Raw genomic sequence first — 20319 nt, forward strand, 5'->3', positions numbered from 1 at the left:
TGAAAATATCGTAATTCAACAATTCCAGTTCACATAATTTTCGTTCAAAATAACATATTCATATTTAAATTGAAAGGACAAGCTTTTTTCCATTTGACTTGGTCATTCTATGACAATCATGGGTTTATTTGTTGTAACCGTCAATCGATATTCTCGCTTACATTAATATAAAATTTATGCCCCGCTGCATTACGCGGGTATACAACTATTACATATATATATATATGTATGTATATATATATATATATATATATATATATGTATAAGAGGACATTTGGTTTGATAGAATGGTTTTAAGGGATTTGAATTTCGTAAAGAGATTTGGAATTGGAGAGATTTGAATTTGAAAGGATTTGAAATATTTAATGTTGGTTTGTAAGATTTGAAATGAAATTGAATTCATTTTTTATAAATAATTATAAAAACAATTAAATCACAATTATTATTAATTGATTATTACAAAACAAATGTTTTTAATATTTTTTAGAACGTTATTATATATAATCCTACAAAATCCCTTAAAATACCAAGCACCCCCAAAGGATTTCAAAATCATATGTTTGGGGGATGAGATTTCAAATCCAGAAAACCCTTCAAACTAAACATGAGATAGAAATGAAATTCAATTCCAAATCCCTCCAAAATCGAATCCAATCCTGCAAACTAACAGGACCCATGCATTGTAATAAGATGGTTATAGTTAAACCATTATTGGCCCAGAATTCAGCCATGCAAAAGAGTACTCTGCCTGCCACATTTGATGATTATACAAATATAATTCACTACACCAACTTCTTATTCAGCCATAGCATGACATACTTCAACCACTACACCAAAAAGCTACAAAATCAAACCAAAAATCATGCCTCACTACTCCAACACGATTTCAGTAAAACACAAACAAAGCAATCAACGAGACCAAACATGGCACTCAATGACCACATCGACCATATGGAAACTCACCTTTCAAATATAGACAACATGGAAGCTAAAACCACACACCTGGGCTTGACTATACACCACCTACTAAGCTTGATGATGTTTGTTTCAACCACAACTTGTGGACATTTGCTAGGTTTTGTCTGAATTGAGATTGATATTCACCTGTGATTCAGAGTTGTCATCTGAACCCATCTCCTTTTGATGCTTATCTTTTTTCTCGAATCGACCACCACATCCTCTGCTTCTTCTTAATGCATGCAAATGTCGTGATTCGTGCAAGTATGGCTGAAAATTTTCACAAACATTAGGCCCCAGAATTTAGATAATTAGAAACTAATGGAGGATTAAGATTTTGCACAGCTTAATCCAAATGTGATTACCCTGATGATTTTAGGCAGACAAAACTGATGCCCATAAAAAGTTTTCGTTAACTATGGTCTTAACTTAGATATACTGACAAGGAATGATAAAATCATGGTTCAGGTACAGTTGGGTTAATCAAGGCTACCAAGCGGCTTTTCACCCGATGATACCAACCACAGGCGATGTAGCATTATATGTGGTGCTTGTGTGTGGGATGGTTGTGTATTAGCTGATTAAATCGAAAAGATAACTTGTACTTGCATCAAGTGGGTTAGTGGCTCAGGCTATGTATCTTTAAGCATCCAAGATGGTACAACATCATAAAAGAGATGGATGCAGATATGACAATATGACAAATATGGCACTTGGATTAATCTCCTCTCTTTGCAAAGCACTCGATAAGTTGTAAATAAGCATGTACCAAGATGGTACTAAACAGATCCAGATATACGTTGATGGTATTCCACTCAGCTGAAGAGTTGTATACGTGATTGATCCTGGGAAAACCACACTATTTTATGGCTATAAAGGTATTTTAATCTTGACAGTTGATTATTATTATATCATAAAAAAAGATGCTCCATATCTTCTCAGGAAGCACGGTCTATTGGGACCATATGGCAATCTATTGGTTTGCATCCCAATAGACTATTCTCAGTGAGAAGACATAGGACTTCACTTTGATATGGTAATATCAATACATCCCCATATGCTATTATTCATAAGGTTTCTGCCTAAAGAGGAAAATCCTGAATAACACCCAAAGGATGTAACATCTAGTTGGTAAGCTAAACCACGTATCAGAATAACACCAGTAATTGTGATGAACTTCAAAATTTGAGGTAATAAGTTCTCCCAGAACAAGACTTTATATTTGGTTGTAGGGTAAAAGCTTCTACAAAGGAAAGACATGGGAGGATCGGAAGGTTTTAGATTGGGCAGGATGCCCTATTATAGGCAATCTACGATCCGATACTCAAGTCCCGTATCTTTGAAAAACAAGAAACATGCAACCACATCTCAATCTAGCACCAAGTCAAAAGTAATAAAGTGTGGTTGTGTTACATGTGAGATAACTTAGACCTGGCTAAGTTGTGAGCCTATATTCTGATTATCAATATGCCACCACATAACCAAGAATCAGGTTTTCCATGAGAAAGCAAAACATAGAGATAGAGGTCAATTGACATCTCATCAGCAAGTATATAGTCGGGACATCATGTAGTACACCAAACTATCCTACAATTGATATCTCAATTGAGTAGGAGTCAGATGACATCCACACCAAACCTCTTTGGAACCCCCAAATTGACTTCATTTGCAACAAGTTGGGCATTATCGATATTCCATACACCAACTCAGGGAGTGTTAGATGCGTTCACACGTCTTGTACTCCTAATTTTATCATTAACTCTCTTGTTAGGATCTAGTTAATCTTTATCTTCATCTGTATCTCAACCTGTTAGATTTTATTCTACAATGAATTATATATGAGAATTCACCACAAGCAATAAATATCAGTACGACACCTTGGATTACTAAAGTATTCACCTAGATGACAAGGCAGTCGCCTAGCATCCAAAAGACACCAAGTTGAGCATAAATCATATATTTTTTAGATACAATTTTAAGGGGATTAACTTTGACTTGAGGCTTCTTCGGTCAAAAAGATCTTATTATCATATAATTATTTGGTCAATGAAATCAATTCTTTCTACAATATCCTTCATTTAAACATCACATGATGCACTATAATTACCTTGCATCCATGTTTTGAAGGAAAGTGATGAAATGTATACTTGCTTGACAATTTCACTCTTGGTTGAAACATGAGATAGTATAATTACTATGACTTCCGTATATTAGAAACAAAATCACACCATTGCTCGAAATTAGCACAAATTTGAAATTGTGGGCGGGCAGGTGTAGGTGACATGTGGATCCAAACCTAGATTGTTGACTTCAATTACGTTGTGGGGTCTCCCCATGTGATCTGTGGAATTAGGGAAGTTGGATGAGAAAATAAGGGATTTGTGGTTTGCGATTGATGATGAAGATAAAGATCGACATTTGAAATGGAGAGAACAAACATGTTTCTTTTTCTTCTTTCTTGTTATTTTCCAATGTTTAACAGATGTTTCTGTATTAATTTTAGGTTCTTTATCACATCTTCGAGTTCAAGGTAAGAAAAGGAAACACATAATTAAATGTTCACATTTCCTTGAGTATCACAAGGAGACCAGTGGCAAGATTGGTACCAAAAATTCAGGCAAGACTCGATCATGAAATATTGCAGTTTCATGACCCAATCTTTATAGCAAGTCAGGCCATGGTGACCAAGACGGCCTTTTCATGTTCATCTATAATATAACTTAAGGGCCTTACCGTCTTGGTATTTCCAAAATGCGGAATAGAAAGAAAGGGTTGGATCATATTTCATAAAACTGTAATTAGGAATTTCGTTTACTTAAGATGAAGATAAATAAAACAGAAAAGGTATTGTGTTTGCAGGTATGACTCAACAAAAACAGCAAGTAGAAATTAACACAGATATATCTTAATATGGAGGGGAGACTGAAAAAGGAGAAGATAACATAACCAGAGAGAGCATGAAAGAACAAGAGTGAATGGAACGAGAGCGGCACTAGATTGAGAAAAAGGACTGAGATGAACTTCAAATATGTGATGATGGCAGAGACCAAGCTCATCAATTAGAAAGTCTTGAAAAAAAAAGTTACGCTGGATTACCTAGTACTTGCCCCTTACAATGTCTACAATAGTAAATGAGACCACCTCAGGTCCCAGAAGAGGAAAGAGGAAGAATTTTTTTACCTTTCTGGGTAGTAGAGAGAAATTTGACAACTCGAATTATTTTCCATGCTCCCCATTTGTTTCTTGCTATAATAAGGTTGACCAAAGGAAAACATTCTTGTGAGATACCGTTTAATCTATGATACCACATGTGGAGATGGATGATAACCACATAGTACAAGACAATGTGCCTAGGTGAGCATCTAATTCCAAGGCGCAGTGAGGCCGAGGCACATCGTCCCCAGAGACAAGAGCTTTAGCACTGAGGTGCAAGTTAATGGTTCAACGGTCCTTATAGCAAAAAAGATCCTACCTACATGCAAGTGGAACACAAGGTGTGTAATTCTTGCCATACCTTTCTAGATTTGTGAGCTTTATTTTCAGATTCAGCTTTTGCACGACATTGTCGGCGCCGTAAGATGCCGTGATATTGTTTAGCATTGACAAAAACAGGCTCCTCGACAGTATCTGATGGGAGAGGAACACCAGCTTGCTGAATTCCCATCAACTGAAGGTGTACCTGAAGAAGTAGATGAAAATATCTCTCTCACTCTTAGAACACAAACCGAAGTCTAAACCAAATGAAAAACCAAGATGCATGAAAGCTAGTATACCATAGGTTGCACTGGATACGGCTGAGTTGGATATGGTTGTGATTCGTATGGAGTGTAAATACTCCTGTAGTAAGGATCTGGGTAAGGATAAGCTGCTTGCCCCTGAGATTATAATAGAAATCATTTACTTCAACAGAAACAATAGCAAGAGAACTATTCAGTAATGGTGTTTGGCAACAGTTTACGTGTTTGGCGCTATTAATAAATTGTGTACTTGATTTTGAGTTTTGATTGTCTGGAAAACAGGTACATGGAACAGAAATATGCAGACCATTGACATATACAAGGTTGAGGTTTCAAACCCAATAAAACACATCTATTATTTTTTTCAAATTTAATATTGTATGTTTTTAAAAAATGCAAGTATTGTGAAATACGTTTTGATTTCAATATCAAACAAAAAATCACAACACTGTCCACATTGCAAAAAAAATGTAAATGTAAAACATAAAAAGCAAGTGTTACCAAATGAGTCCAAGTTATGAACAATTAAGGATAGTATAATGACTTTTCAGCAACTTCGAAGAGATACCAAAGCATTGGCTCCAAGCTGAGTTGGGTATGGGATGTTTGGCGTTGAAATAGAAGGATGAGAAATTCCAGTTGCAGGAGGTGAAGAGTGAATCTGAGCATCCAATTGGCTTTGCTGGACCTCACTTTCACTATTATCTGTTCACCAATGACAAATGTGAGACTAATAAGTAGACATGAAGGCATATGATTAGAAAAACAGGGTATAAGGAAACGACTACCTAGGTCAACAAAACCTCCAACTAGATCAAGCAAAATGTATAACCATAGTTTTCAAGGTAGTTGTACTGAATTCCCTCTGTTGAGTAGTATCAGTTCTTCCCATATCATTTGGGTTGAATTTGGAGGACGCTGCTAAAACAAGATAATGGATCAGCGGATGATCGTTTTAAATTCTTGCACTTGTGTCCCTTATGCCCTTAGACACCCTACCAATGCTGACTCATCTTGGCCCTTCATACTCTGGATTGATACAATTCACAAGATAAGTCTTTCTTGCTTCTCTTTACAACAAAATACCTCACCTTTGTCACTTATGCCCTTAGGCGTCCTACCAACATGTTGGCTCACCTTTGCCCTTAATAACTCTGGGTTGGATAAAACTCGCAAACCACAGAAACTAATAAGCTAGACCACCTACTTCCTCCAAATCTTGGACCTACAGGTCTTAGGGACAATGTAGTCTAAAATTAATTTCTTATGGGGGAAACACTGGTTAAAAAATGGGAGACTTGAGCCAATATTCTGCTCATTGCAACTTTGGCACAATTATAGTATACAAACATTTCTTATGCAGTTATGCTATCTCAGAAGGTCAAAACCACTAATTTAGAAGCTTTCAGGAAAAATGGCATCATATTTATTCTATAATGAGGGAACTTAAACAAAGTAAAAAGGTCTTGCTAGAATTCCCAAAAGATCAATGAAAAACAAAGCAATATTCAAATTTTAAGAACTTCTTTGTTAAGTAAAATACATTATTTGCAAGAAAGAAGGCATTTGTGAAAAAGCTTCATGGACTACTCTACAGCGAAATGGAACATGTCCATGCAATATCTATAGAAATGTGTTGAACTTCTCCACCAAGTCAACCACAAGATCTTGAGCATATTTGCTAGGTGATCAATTATTAAGTGAATCCGCATTTCAAAAAAATACCCTGATGTCTTTAAGTATCGTTTAGTCTAAAGAAAGTCACGGCCAATAACTCAAGTAAAGAGATAAAAGAAGAGCAATTTGCATATTGCTTCATAAGTTTACCACTTTATTTCAGTTCACTCTGAAACCTACTAGATTAGCATAATTGTTCCACAAGCTCCTCAAACATGGATTCATCACTTAACTCAAAGCATGCATGTGTGTTTTCAGTTGATTATGAATATAAAATAGACGATAAATAGTGGTCTGTTTTAGGATATGTAAGTAGTCAATATTCATCATCACCAAAGAACACCGACCAACCTCATCACAATCAATTCCTCCCACCACCACTTTCAATATCTCCTTCTGGATCTTTGGGGCCTGTAACTTGGAGATAGTGTGACCATGGTAGACTGTAAAACAACTGGTATATATTTTGGAACTTAAGACTATTAATATATAAGACTGTTTTTAGTAACTGAACTGTTGTGTATCTACAATAACTGCATTATATAAATGCAAACTTGTGAAAGCTGAAAGATTTATTAAGTCTGAATTAAGATTTTAAGAAGCACTTAACGTCTAGGCTCCTATTGTAGGCAGGGAATGACAGATCACAAAGCAAGCACAAACATAAAATTAGATTGATTTGGAGCAAGAAGATGGAGTAAGGTTGTAATCTAGATGGCAGAGAAAGTATTTGTTTCTCATACTCTCATCAGAAAGGCAATAATGAGCTTATGAACTGCTAGATTCTCGCTTCAGTAGTAGGAGAAATTGTTCCTTTTATGTTGAGCCTTATTAAGGTAACCTGCTTCGGTTTTTTAGTTTGTAAAGTGCATGTCTCATACTTTTTTTTGTCAAAAACAAAAAAGTAGTTTCCATTTTCCTTCATCTTTCCCCTTCCCCTTTTGAACAATTTACATTTCAAATTTAACTCAAATGGTAGCTCAGATAATTAATTACTTAATTTATATTCTGACCTTCTGAAAAAACTAATACGCCAAAATTTGAAAATACTGTGAAGCAATTAAGCTAAGAAGGAATATTGAAGCCAATTTGCAACCATGAGGAAAACCTTGTGAAGAAATGTGCAATAAGCAGGATAAAAGAAACAATAATCATGATTGTATCGGGTACGTGAATCAGAACAAATATTGAAACAAAAATAGTCGCAAATACCGGAAAACTCAGGAGCAGAGGAGGACATGATGCTGTCTGAACCACAGATTTGATGAACTGGGATCTGGCATCAAAATGACCAAATAAGCATCATAAAACACTACAGTTAACTAATAGTTAGACCATACAAGAAGATGCAATGATGAAACAATATTTCAAAAATTCTATGATATCAAATTAACCCACACTTACATTTGGATTAGGGAAAACTAGGTAAACACTCCATATTCTATTAAGTAAACCACTCTTGCATCCATTAAACCATGGGACCACAACTCTGTTCGTAACAGAGGGTAAATATAGTAATAATAATGCTTGGAAAGCAAGAAAAGACTAATAGACCAAATACAGTCAGTGAAGAGATGTACTTGTCATAACTAAATAATATTATCCTAAATCCCCAATTATAAATCTGTAACTATGTTAGTTCCTGGAGATTTGAATAAATTGAACCAGAATAACAATTTCATCCAACTTCATTTGTTAGATCCGAGCATTCCTCCTCAAGAATCCTTTCAATAAGACAAGACTTTTGACTATGTAGTTTAGGCCTTGCATTCACTTCAGGGTAAAGACACCTTATGATTGAGGGGGAAGGGGGGTGTTTGGTTTATGGCTTTATGCTCATGAGCATTAGTCTACAATAACTCTCTAGCCAAGTAAACTATTGTGCTTAAGAGCCAAGAATAGATGGCTTAAAATGTTTGGAGAAAAAAGGAACTTACAGCTATAAGACATTTTGATAATGGCGTACATTGCATCATCTAATTACTTTGAAGTTATACTCTACTCCAAGGAGATGAGGATATAGCGAGTACCACTCTAAAACTTCTAGAATGTACACGTCTCTCAAGCTCCAAATTAGAACATTAATTAGTACCTCACACCGTTCAAGGTCTATTTGAGAAATTTGTGTTGACCGGAGAGTCAGTTCACTACTTGCATCGAGCTTTCTTACCAACCTACATAGGGATGTCAAAGGATTGGGTCTTTATCTAGATCCAGTATGATCCAATTCATATGAACCAACTATTCAAAAGGTGATATGTTAATTCAAAATAAATGATCAAATAGATCCACCCATTTAGGTACGTCAATATTTGGATCAATGCATGATTAATCAATCAATCCCATACATCTCAAAAATAAAGATTTAAACAAATGGTATTCCTATGAAAAAGACCAATTAGTTGATTACAAAAAAAACAAAATTCGAAAATATATTTATTACCAAATAAAGAGGAGAATTTTCAAAAAAACTATAGATATGATATTTTATCATATAAATATATTCATTCTGAAACTAAGAAGAACTCCTATATTTATAGATCATCATTAGAAACAAATAAGAACCAAAAAAATTCCAACAGAAATAAAGAATTTTTTTTTAACATACTCAAGAATATTCCTATGAATAATTATCTAGGAAAAAGTTATAGTTATATTATATATATGRAAAAAAATCCAGATAGAAAATATTTGTTTTGTAAAATTCAAAAAAATATTAAGGCTGAACCTAAACCTAATAAGGACCAAAAAATGGATAAAATTCAAAATAATATAATTGTTTCCGATTCACCAGATCTTACCTCTTTCGAAAAAAGTCAATAAAAAATCAAGATATGCACTAACTTATTTAATAATTTGATATTAGTATTTATTCTGAKGCTTTTCAAAATCGTTCAAATATTCAAAAAAAGAAGTTGCAATTGGTCAAATGATATGACCAAGTTACATATAAAAAACGAATACCTATAATAGGAAAATGCAAATGTAAATTATTATTACGATAATTTATAMTCATAGAGCAAGGATAAAAAATTACGCAAAAAAGGGTACTTGATGCTAATATGWATTATAGGATTAACTAAGGTCATCGGTCTAATGAAATAATAACTCTTAAAATTGTAATATATATTGGATGTTGGAACAACCTTGATACAATATTTCTATTATTGTTTTAACTCAACATCATTAAATATGTACATAGGACACCAATATATATAGAGTACAAAGGGTTACAATCCTTGTAAACAACAGACACAACAGTTAAATAACTGTCAGAAACAGTAACTGTCACAGCTGTTAGGATGACTAACGGTCAACCAACATAATCAACCATGTCTAGCTTAATTTTAACACACCCCCTTAAGCTAGCAATGGTTGAACCTTCAAACTTTCCTTCATGATTCTGAAATTCCCTGATTGAAGAGCTTTTGTAAAACAATCTGCAAGTTGATACTTTGTTCCACAATATTCAATTTTGACTTCACTGTTTGATCCCAACTTCCATATGAAGTGAAACTTGATCCTAATGTGTTTGCTCTTTCCATGAAATACTGGATTTTTGGTTAGAGCAATGGCTGATTTATTGTCACAAAATATTGTAGTAGGTCCCTCTTGTCTGTGCTCCGATACATCTAGGATGGCCCTCAACCATAATGCTTGGCAACCAACAATGGAAAGTGACATATACTCTGCTTCGGCAGAAGATAAAGCCACTACAGTTTGTTTTTTTGACTGCCAAGATACTGCACCTGTTCCCAGATTAAACACATACCCTGCTGTACTTTTCCCATCATCCATGTTTCCTCCAAAGTCACTATCACTATACCCTGTGAGCTTGAAGTTTTCTGTTTTTGAATATGCAATTCCATGATTTAGAGACCCTTTAACGTATTTCAGGATCCTCTTCCCTGCTTCCCAATGACTGACTTTGGGAGATTCCATAAATCTGCTTATGATGCTGACAGAAAGCACCAAATCTGGTCTGGTGGCAGTTAAATACATAAGACTGCTTACTAGACTTATATACAAACTAGCATCTACACTTTCTTCTTTCCCATCCTTAGAGAGTTTTAGTTCCAAACTCCATGGGAGTAACAGCAAGATTAGACTGTCCCATGTTGAACTTATCAATCAAGTTTTGAGCATACCTTTGTTGTGAGATTTTGATCCCTTCTTCATCCTGTCTTGCTTCAATTCCCAAGAAGTAATGAAGTAAGCCCATGTCCGTTATATCAAATTCACTTTTCATGCTTTTCTTGAAGTCTTCTATTAGTTCTTGTGAGTTTCCTGTGAAAACTAAATCATCTACATAAATGTAGACAATTAGAATCAAACCTTCAATCTTCTGAGTGAAGAGTGTAAGTTCTTGTGCGCACTTGTTGAAACCATTTGCCATGAAATACCTTTCAATCCTACTATACCAAGCATGTGGTGCTTGCTTTAATCCATATAAGGCCTTCTCCAAATGACAGACTTTGTATTCTTCACCCTTCTTTGTATAACCCCCAGGTTGATCTATGTATACATCCTCTTCCAAGTTTCCATTAAGGAAAGCTGACTTTACATCCATTTGATGTACCTTCCATTTGTTCTGTGCAACCAAACCTAAAACTATTCTAATTGTTTCCAATCTAATCATACGTGCAAACACCTCTTGGTAATCAATTCCATGTTTTTGTTTGTACCCCTTTACTACCAATCTTGCCTTATGCCTATCAACTTCACCTTTCTCATTCAATTTGGTTTTGTAGATCCACTTAACTCCAGTGGATTATAACCACTTGGGAGATTTACAAGTTCCCAAGTATCATTCTTCATAATGGCCTCTATTTCCTTGTCCATAGCATCCCTCTATTCTTCTTCTTGGTAGGCTTCTTCAAATGACAGTGGGTCTGCATCAGAGAATAATACAAAATCTGCAAGATCATTGAATTCCAAACGTTTTGGATCATTGTAGATGTCCTTTAGGCTTCTATATCCTCTTTTTGGTGGACTATTAGTGGATAACACTTGAGTATTTGGAGTTTCTGAGATTTGTGAGGCACTGGGAGTAGTTGGAAAGCCTATTGTTAGAGAACATGGACCAGGGTGTGCTTGACTTTGACTGGTTTCTGCTGTATCAGATCATCTTCTGCAATCTGTGTAGTGTTTCCTTCCTGTCTAGATAGATCATTCCATCCTTTTCCCTCTTCAAACACTACATCTCTACTTATGATGGTCTTTCTAGTGATGGGATTATATAGCTTATAAGCCTTTGATCTTTCACTGTAACCTACAAATATGGTTTTTTCTGATTTTTCATCTAATTTATTTCTTTTTCGTTAGGTATATGGGAGTAGGCTATACATCCAAAGGTTCTCTGATGACCTACAGTAGGTTTATATCCTGTCCATGCCTCCTGTGGTGTCATGTTGGACAGACCTTTTGTAGAGGTTTTGTTCATCAAGTAACATGCACAAGCCACAGCTTCTGCCTAGAAGGAATTATCCAGGTTCTTCCCTTTTAACATGCTTCTATCCTTTTCAATTATAGTTCTACTTAGTCTCTCTGCTACCCCGTTCTGCTGAGTGGTATATCTAGTAGTTACTTGATGATGGATACCATTTTCTTTTAAGAATTCAAGAAAATAAGCAGAGTTGTATTCTCCACCCCCCATCCGATCTAATGGTTTCGATCTGATGTTCACTCTGTTTTCAACATAGGCCTTAAATGTCTTGAAGTTATTTAAGACTTCAGACTTTTCTTTCAAAAAATAAACCCATAGTTTTTCTACTATAGTCATCTATAAATGTAAGCATGTACTTGTTTCCACCAATAGAGGGAGTCTTCATAGGTCCACACAGATGTCAAGTGGCTTAGTGGCTCTCCAAGCTACTTCTTGTGGAAAGGACTCTCTTGTTTGTTTAGCATGCAGCCTTCACAAACATCTTCAACTTTGTTTATAATTGGCATTCCCTTCACTAAGTTATGCCTCTGCATGTAGCTTAAGTATCCACGGTTTGCATGACCAAACCTGTAGTGCCATAGTAGGGAATTCTGCTTTGTAGACACATGAAAAGAAAACAGAGTGTTTTCTTTAAAGCTGAATGGGAACATTTTGTTGCGTGTCATATTGATCTTACCTATTAAGCCTCCATGTTGATCTTTTACTTCACATGCTTCACCTTTAAAATATAACTCAAACCCTTTCTGTAGAAGTTGTCCTACACTAAGCAATTTGTGTTTCAAACCTGGAACATTATAAACACTTGGTATCCTTTTCTGTCCAGTCTTTGTATTTATCCGAATGTCTCCTACTCCTTGCACACTTAGCTTTTTATCATCACCTGTCCTTACCTCTTTCTTTTGGGTATCATCAACGTGAGTAAAAATGTCCATATCTCCAGACATGTGATTACTACATCCACTGTCGATATACCATGTGTCATCAATAGGTATTTCTAGAGTACCGAGCATCATGAACATGGTGTCATCATTGTCTTCTATGTTGACAAAATTGTTGTCTCTTTCTTCTGCAATTCTTTTCTTACAGTATTTGGCTATATGGCCAAACTTTTGACAATGATAGCACTGCATTGGTGATGACTTTCCCCTGCCTCTTCCTCTGATTTCTATTTGTTGTTCTTTTCCAGAAATTCTGTTTCTCTTTTGATTGTTTGAGGATTGCAATTGAAACGCCTGTTCATAAGGTGTGGAGTCAAACAGTTTCATCCTTAACTCATGAGACTGTAAGGTTCCAGTAAGTCGTTCAAGTGACATGACTGAAATATCCTTGGATTCCTCAATTGCCACCACGATATACTCAAACTTTCTTGTTAAATTTCTGAGTATCTTTTCAACTGCTCTTCTATCTTCTATGATTTCTCATTCAACCTTAATTGATTCAATATCAAGATTACCCGATTGTAGAATTCTTCTATTGTTTCAGACTCCTTCATTTTGAGTCCGTCGAATTCACATATGAGAGTTTGTAATCTTACCATTTTTACTTTGTCTTCTCGATAAGGTCTATAAAGCATGTCCCATGCATCTTTCGAAGAATTTGAGAAGAAAATCCTTTCAAAGATGACTACATCTACGGCTTGATAGATTATGTAGAGAGCCTTCTTATCCTTTTTCTTTAAATCTTTGAGTTCTTCTTCTTGTTCCTGTATAGAGTCACTGATTCCTTGATCGTTGATGTCCCATAGTTCTTATGATTCAAACAGAACCTTCATCTGTATGCTCCAGTGATGGTAATTTTTCCCGTTTAATTTGAGAAGTTGAGGATGCAGTATGTTGTTTAAACTTGAGGCCATTCGTAAGTTTTTGGCTCTGATTCCACATGTTGGAACAACCTTGATACAGTATTTCTATTATTGTTTTAATTCAACATCATCAAAAATGTACATACCAATATATATAGAGTACAAAGGGTTACAACCCTTGTAAACAACAAACACAACGTTTCCTAAATGACAGTTAAATAACTGTCAGATACAGTAACTGTCACAGCTGTTAGGATGACTAACGGTCAACCAACATAATCAACCATGTCTAGCTTAATTTTAACATTGAATTATTGATTTTTTTTGCACATGAGTTTTGCTTGTGTGGGTTCTCAATGGCTGAATTTACCATTGCTACAGCATGATCCGACTTCAGCGAGATATCGACAGCGGTGATGGGATTACGCTGAGGGGTGTTGGTGGTTGGAATCGCCTTTTGAGTGGACGTAAGTTACTACTGTCTTTGTCCCAAGATACAATTACATTATTTGACTTTGCAATTTTGTATATATTTGAATAAAAACTACATTCATGTTTTTCATTTTGTGTTCTAAGAGAACATGTTATACAACAAAAATTTCTACTGTACAAATGGAAATGCTATTGTATGTGTATAGTACAACTTGTGTTATAAAGAAACATGTCCCATGATATGTATTTGCATTTATGTGGTACAAATTGTGTTACAAAAAGTATGTTATAGAGTGGAATGTTTGGACACTCTGCTTTGAAGTCTTATACCAAATGGAGATGTATTTTTATTCGTACGGTAGAAACTTTAAGCAAGTTTTGCATTTTCTCATCTTATGAAAATGTCAAATAAATGGGTCGATGTTGGTGATGATCCATGTATTTTGATTAATCGGATTGTGGGTGGGTCATGATCCATTATCCAATGGAATCAAATCATATAATCAACTTAGTCGGATCATTAGTCATCCAACCTAAACTTGACCCACCGACATGCCTAACCTACAAGGGTTACCAACTTGTGTGTGATCAGGGAGTTTCTATTGAATGGAAGAATGTTAAAAATGGCTTATCCCAAGGATGGAATCATCAGATGGCCAGGACATGCGCATCAAATGTCGACTCAGGTACATGAACATAAAATTCAAAGAATATTAATGAGTCATAAAGTATAGTGAATATCTACTGTTTATGCACATAATGCATAGAACCTACACCTATACACACATACACAATTATGAAGAAACATCTTTGAGAAAATTGAAAAATAGATGGGATATATTGGATATTTGGATCATAAATATCTGAGATAGTGGACATGGGTTTACTTCTAGTCAACGAATGTCGTTACAGATATCTGCAAGACGTTAAAAATGCATGCATGGGTGAGATTTTTGCAATCACCTTTGTCAATCTCCTGGAGTAATCCGCTCTCTTCAAACATGGAAATTGAGAAACATTATGGCTTATAGTACTTTCTTATATCAAGAATCAAGTACAAGTGCAATCGAACTATGTCCACAACTAATGAACCCATTAACCATATGAGAGCAAAATATTCAACTACATATTACTTTGACTAGATCAGCTAGCAACTCAAGAAATCACACAAAATGAAGACAGGAACAACGGTCGTGCAAATCTCACAAAGACTTTACAATGTTTGATGGATTGATGATATACAAATGACCAGAGTACCACTACTTCATACTACTCTATCTCCCAATCAAAAGAACCTAACAGCATTGGAAGGTCCAAAGAAACCATCCTTACCACCATTCCTTTTCCTTTACCATCAAAAACAGAACTTCTCTCCCAAACAAACTCAACAAAAGTATCAGAATCTAACCACAGTTATTCATTCACCCAAATTGCAGAAAAAAAACGCTACAGAAACAACTATTTCAAGTCAACCCTATATCGAACCAAGTGAACTCATCATATATGCCAACAAAATCTCATATAATCTCTTCCAACCCTCACTCCACCCCCAGGCGCAACCTCTTAAGAAAAGAAAAAAATGAGTACTCGATATCGTATGGTATTCAATTTCGAAGCCAACAAATACCCATTGAAAAATAATTACTTATACCAGACCCAAAATCTTTCTCATAGCAGCGGAAGGAATTAATCAACCACACCTAGAATGATCAACGAGTTCCAGCAGATTGCTCTAGATTGAAGATTACAAACCAATTTGTTCGTATTTCAATTAATCATATTCAAATTATACAGACCACAGATAAGTACAGAGGATATGAAATACCCAATTCAGTAAAGCTATTATAAATAATCCAGGGTTTGAATTTAGAAGCTAGAAGCTTACCTCAGTAAGAAGGTTGAACGGAGATTGATATTTGAAGTTTCCGTTTCTGGGTCTGCTTAATTCTCTGCCGCTGATGGGAAAATTGTCGTTTTGCGTAGGTATGTTGTGGACAAGCTCGTGGCAGTGTTTCGCCCAAGTAGGATGTGGAAAACCTACTTTTATTTTGGATGGAATCAAAAAACACACTCGGTTTAATATTTATTTTTATTTTTATTTGGTTCCATTATCGGTAAACTAAATAATAGTTTTATTTTAATAAAAGATTTATGGGTAAAGTTAGGGATTGTTTGGTTCATGGAATTAGAAGGAATTGGAATGTCTAAATTTTTGACCAAATTCCAAATGACATGTTTGGTTCACATAATAGATGTGAATGAATCCTTCTAATTCCAACAAATTCCTTAATTCATTGATTTCACAATTTCACTGCATATACCACGGATTTCAAATTCCAATCCGACAAATTCTTTAGCCCTCATTCATTTATCGACGTTGTATCTCGATTTGCTCTATTCTGCTATGCTCGATCTCGTTTAAAACTAAGAATGGCAACAGGCCAGGTTCGGGCCGGTTATTGGTATCCCTGTCCCAGAAACCGATAACTAAAACCGTCCTCGTAACTGCCCCGATCCCCGTCGGGGATCTTATCAGGGATCCCCATCGGGTCCCCGCGGTTTCTCGATCCCTGTGGGGGAACTCGTTAAGGTAAAAATCTTCTTTTTCCCGTACACCATTGGTTGTAACCGAACCCGAACCCGAAACAGATCTAAAAAAATTACAATATGTTAATTTTCACAACTAAAAGTAAATTACAATTTTTTTTAGAGATACAAGTTTAAATGTCTCAAACATAATCGAACTAATTACAAACAATGTACTATATTACAATATAAAATTAAACAGAACTTCAAAGATCATGCAACTAAAATCACGATTTCACAATTAGAAAAATAAACTAGACTTTTTCGTGAGCCTTATTTGGGTTGTTGAAGTAAAGTAACAGTTTTTTAAATTTTAATATTACTATTTTCTTTTAATGATATAATATATATATATATATATGTATATAAATTAAAATTAATATATATACACATATCAGACCGGGTCGGGTCGATGATCACCGTCCCCACCCCCGTTCCCATTAAAATATCTGAATTTGTCCCCGATCCCCGCCCCGTCCCCGAACCCAGCCCGAAAGTTTCGGTTTCCGGTTTTCACCATCGGTTTCGGTTTTTTTTGCCTATAATTTTCTCGTTAAATTTCATGAAAGAAACAAAAAAAAATTCCAATTCCGTTAAGAATTCCATTCCAATTCCATCCAACCAAACGCAATCAAAGACATAGTCAAATTCCATCAAGTTCCATTTCATTCTCTCAAAGTAAAATTGATTTGATGAATTCCAATTCCATCGAATTACATTCTACGAACCAAACGCCCCCTTATGGTTATCAATGAGTTAAAAACAATGGTGGATTCAGAAACTTCTATTATTGGGGGCACATTTAAGAGTGTTAAAAAATTCTGAAACCAAATAACTCATTTGAACCAATACGATTTCGGGTTATTTGGTTTCCAGATTAAATGGTTCAGTTATAAAATAAATATAACTTATCGATTTGGTTTTCAATTAATTTTGACCATTTTGGATAAACCGAGACATCATATTGTCATGTACATATTATACTTTTCGTTTAAACCAAAGCAAATGAACACACTACACATTAATAGTTAGTAGCAAGAAATTAGAGGGCAAGAGGTCGATAACTTAGATTCAGTTAAAAAGAAATCAGATAGCAAAAGGTCAAAAAATCAAAAATAAAAGACAAACTAGTAGCAAATCTTAAATCAAAATAACAAACCCAAATTAAATAACAAATTAAAGAATCCTAAATCAAATAACAATTAAGAAAGAGAAAATTAATAATTAACAAATAACAATAATTATAAATCTATAAAACAATAAAATGCAAAAAGAAAGTTGAAAAAATTAAAATAGTGATTAATCAAATCATTAGCATTATAGCAAACAAAATAAGAAAAATAAAATGATTTTCAACAGATTGAGACTTGAAACTTAAGGACGTTTAATTGATCTTTAAAGCAATGGTTCATTGAAGTAAGAGTTATAAATAAGATGCATCAATTTAGATTTGGAGCCTTACCTTTAATTGTTGGGGCCTATTAATAATTTTTGGTTAATTTTTTTTTAAACCTAACACTCATGCTTTATTTGGGGTGTTTATTGGGGATTTAGGGTTAGCTTGATGGGGCTTGTGCCTCCTACCCCTTTAGTGTGCATCCGCCACCGGTTAAAAGGAAAGTAAAATGGGTAAAAATATTAATTTCTTTTATATAATTGTTCTATTAAAAAAAAATTCCTGATTTACTCAACTATTAGGGTGCGTTTGGTTTGCAGGAATGTAATGGAATTGGGGAGATTTGAATTTAAAATCCATTCCAATCCTGTGTTTGGTTTGCTAAATTGTTAGGATTTGAAATCCCGGGATTTCATTAAAATCCCTTAAACATGGGATTTGGAAATCCTTTGCAAAGGGGCGGGATTTAAAATCCAAATCCAATAAGAAACCTAAAATCGCTTCCTCCCGCTTCCCTTAGCCTCGCTTCCCTTCCCATCCCCTCGCTTCCTGCCGCCCTAACCCGCTGGTGCTCTTTCCTCCTCGCTGGTAATCTCTCATCCCCACCATCCCGATTGAACTGGTGCTCTCGCCGGTGCTCTCTCCTCCTTTTCACCGCCTTCTCTCATCACTCAGCAGGTAAAGACTTTCTTTTTCCCCTTTTCTTGAATGTGCTCTCTCCTCCTCTTCGCCCCTTTTCATTTTTGTTAAAAACCCAGTAGTTTATCTCTCTTGATAGTTAGATTCACTTGACTGCTTTTCATTCCCACCATGTTCGTGTTTGTGGCCTGGAGACTTGTACAACAGAAAGTTTCATTCCAATCCTGTGTTTCTATATGCTTTGTATATAATTTTTTGTTGTGTATGTTTTGGCTTCTGTTCGAATCGACATTATATGCTTAGATTTGTGTTTCTGTTTAAATCTACATTATATTCTGTTCAAATCGACATTATTAACTTGTACAACAAAAAGTTAATAATGTTTTAAGGATGATGATTCATTATGTTTAGATACATGGAGCATATTAACATGAGTAGGAAGCATGTTGGCTATACATTTTGAGAACTTTGATATTGCAACAGCCTGGCTTGGTCTTGCTAATGTAATTTGTTGTTTTGTTTGGCACTTTCTTGTGGTGTATATGGACATAGATGTGTTTATGGTATCTTCAATAAGCTGTGATTGAAGCAGGAAAGTTGTTGAAAGGATTAGTAGCTTTATGAAACCACAATAGGCAATAGAGCATTTAAGAAACCATACAGTCTACAAGTTATATCGGTTAATTGACGTGGTTCTTTACGTCATACTTTTGTTTGTTTTTCATTTATGCATTGGTCTTTATATGAGTAGTAACATGAGTAGGAAGCATGCATTGGTTCTTTACGTCATACTTCTGTTTGTTTGAATACATGGAGCATAGTAACATGAGTAGGAAGCATGTTGGCCCAACTGATTCAGTGTAGTTAATATTAGAAATTTTTACTTTCTTTTAAAGTGTTCAAGGTTGTGTTTAAATACACACTTTGTTTCCTTATTAACAGGAAACTAATCTATAAAGGAATGAAGGAAACTAATTTATGTTGACCTAATTTCTAGCTGTTATTATATCTACACCAACATTTTACCTCAAGTTGGAACATATATATTTATAAGACCCAACTTGCAGATGATTATATCAGAGCTTGGCTTGTACAATCCTTTTGCACATATATTACTTTTGTTATGGATGGAGGAAACTTAAAGGAAGTTTGTTTAGGTGAGAGTACCTTTTTCCAAGTGATGAGAACATTAATGACTTGCTTAGGTGACTTGCTCATAGTTTCTTTTTGAAGTTTGTTTTAGTTTGGTAATTAGAATTAGGTGACTTCACTTTAGGAAGTTCCTTATATGATTAGCTTCTTATTGAATTTGTGTTTTTTGCTTTAAAAATTTTGCCAAATAAACAATCTAAGGTTGTACGAGATTTGTACTTTGAATATATGTTTAACAATTTGAGTAATTGGACAGGAAATGGACCGACTTAGTTTAACAAGACGTTTACATAGGCAAAGGAGACAAGAGTCATTGGAATGGTTTAACATAGTTGTCCATATTGTTCTATTCTTTGTTGTGTCCCTTTGGATGATTATGGTTAAAAGACAAAGGGATAAACAACAAATTGGATACTCGTCTTCAAATGTGGATCGATCCTCAATAATGCATAGGTATATTTATGAGAGTGACACTATGTCTATATCTCAAATTAGG

At 35.0% G+C, this 20319-nt stretch overlaps 1 protein-coding gene across 3 annotated transcripts; it reads right to left on the reverse strand.

The window, feature by feature from the left end:
• Positions 1–716: 716 nt before the first annotated feature.
• LOC112519034 (nuclear transcription factor Y subunit A-7-like) lies at positions 717–16076 on the reverse strand. 3 transcript variants are annotated; one of them, XM_025126940.1, is made up of 6 exons: positions 15936–16076; positions 7584–7647; positions 5263–5399; positions 4731–4832; positions 4472–4636; positions 717–1227 (listed from the first exon to the last, which is right to left on the reverse strand). In XM_025126940.1, the coding sequence occupies exons 2-6, from the start codon at positions 7609–7611 to the stop codon at positions 1072–1074; spliced, it is 588 nt and encodes a 195-aa protein (XP_024982708.1). In that variant the 5' UTR covers positions 7612–7647; positions 15936–16076; the 3' UTR covers positions 717–1071. The 3 variants fall into 3 exon arrangements, with proteins under 3 accessions (XP_024982708.1, XP_024982710.1, XP_024982709.1); XM_025126942.1 differs by lacking the exon at positions 15936–16076 and adding an exon at positions 15751–15899; XM_025126941.1 differs by lacking the exon at positions 15936–16076 and adding an exon at positions 15014–15720.
• Between the last annotated feature and the right edge of the window lie 4243 nt (positions 16077–20319).

This window comes from Cynara cardunculus (assembly GCF_001531365.2).
Source record: "Cynara cardunculus var. scolymus isolate 2C chromosome LG 10, CcrdV1, whole genome shotgun sequence".
Lineage (NCBI taxonomy): Eukaryota > Viridiplantae > Streptophyta > Magnoliopsida > Asterales > Asteraceae > Cynara > Cynara cardunculus.

What these genes read in the sequence shown, in the direction of transcription:
- LOC112519034 (XM_025126940.1), bottom strand. Translation starts at nt 7,611, where the DNA reads ATGTCCTCCTCTGCTCCTGAGTTTTCCG. An exon ending in CTCTGCTCCTGAGTTTTCCG is followed by an intron (nt 5,400 to 7,583) that starts GTATTTGCGACT and finishes ATTGGTGAACAG; the next exon opens with ATAATAGTGAAAGTGAGGTC. An exon ending in AGCTTGGAGCCAATGCTTTG is followed by an intron (nt 4,833 to 5,262) that starts GTATCTCTTCGA and finishes TTATAATCTCAG; the next exon opens with GGGCAAGCAGCTTATCCTTA.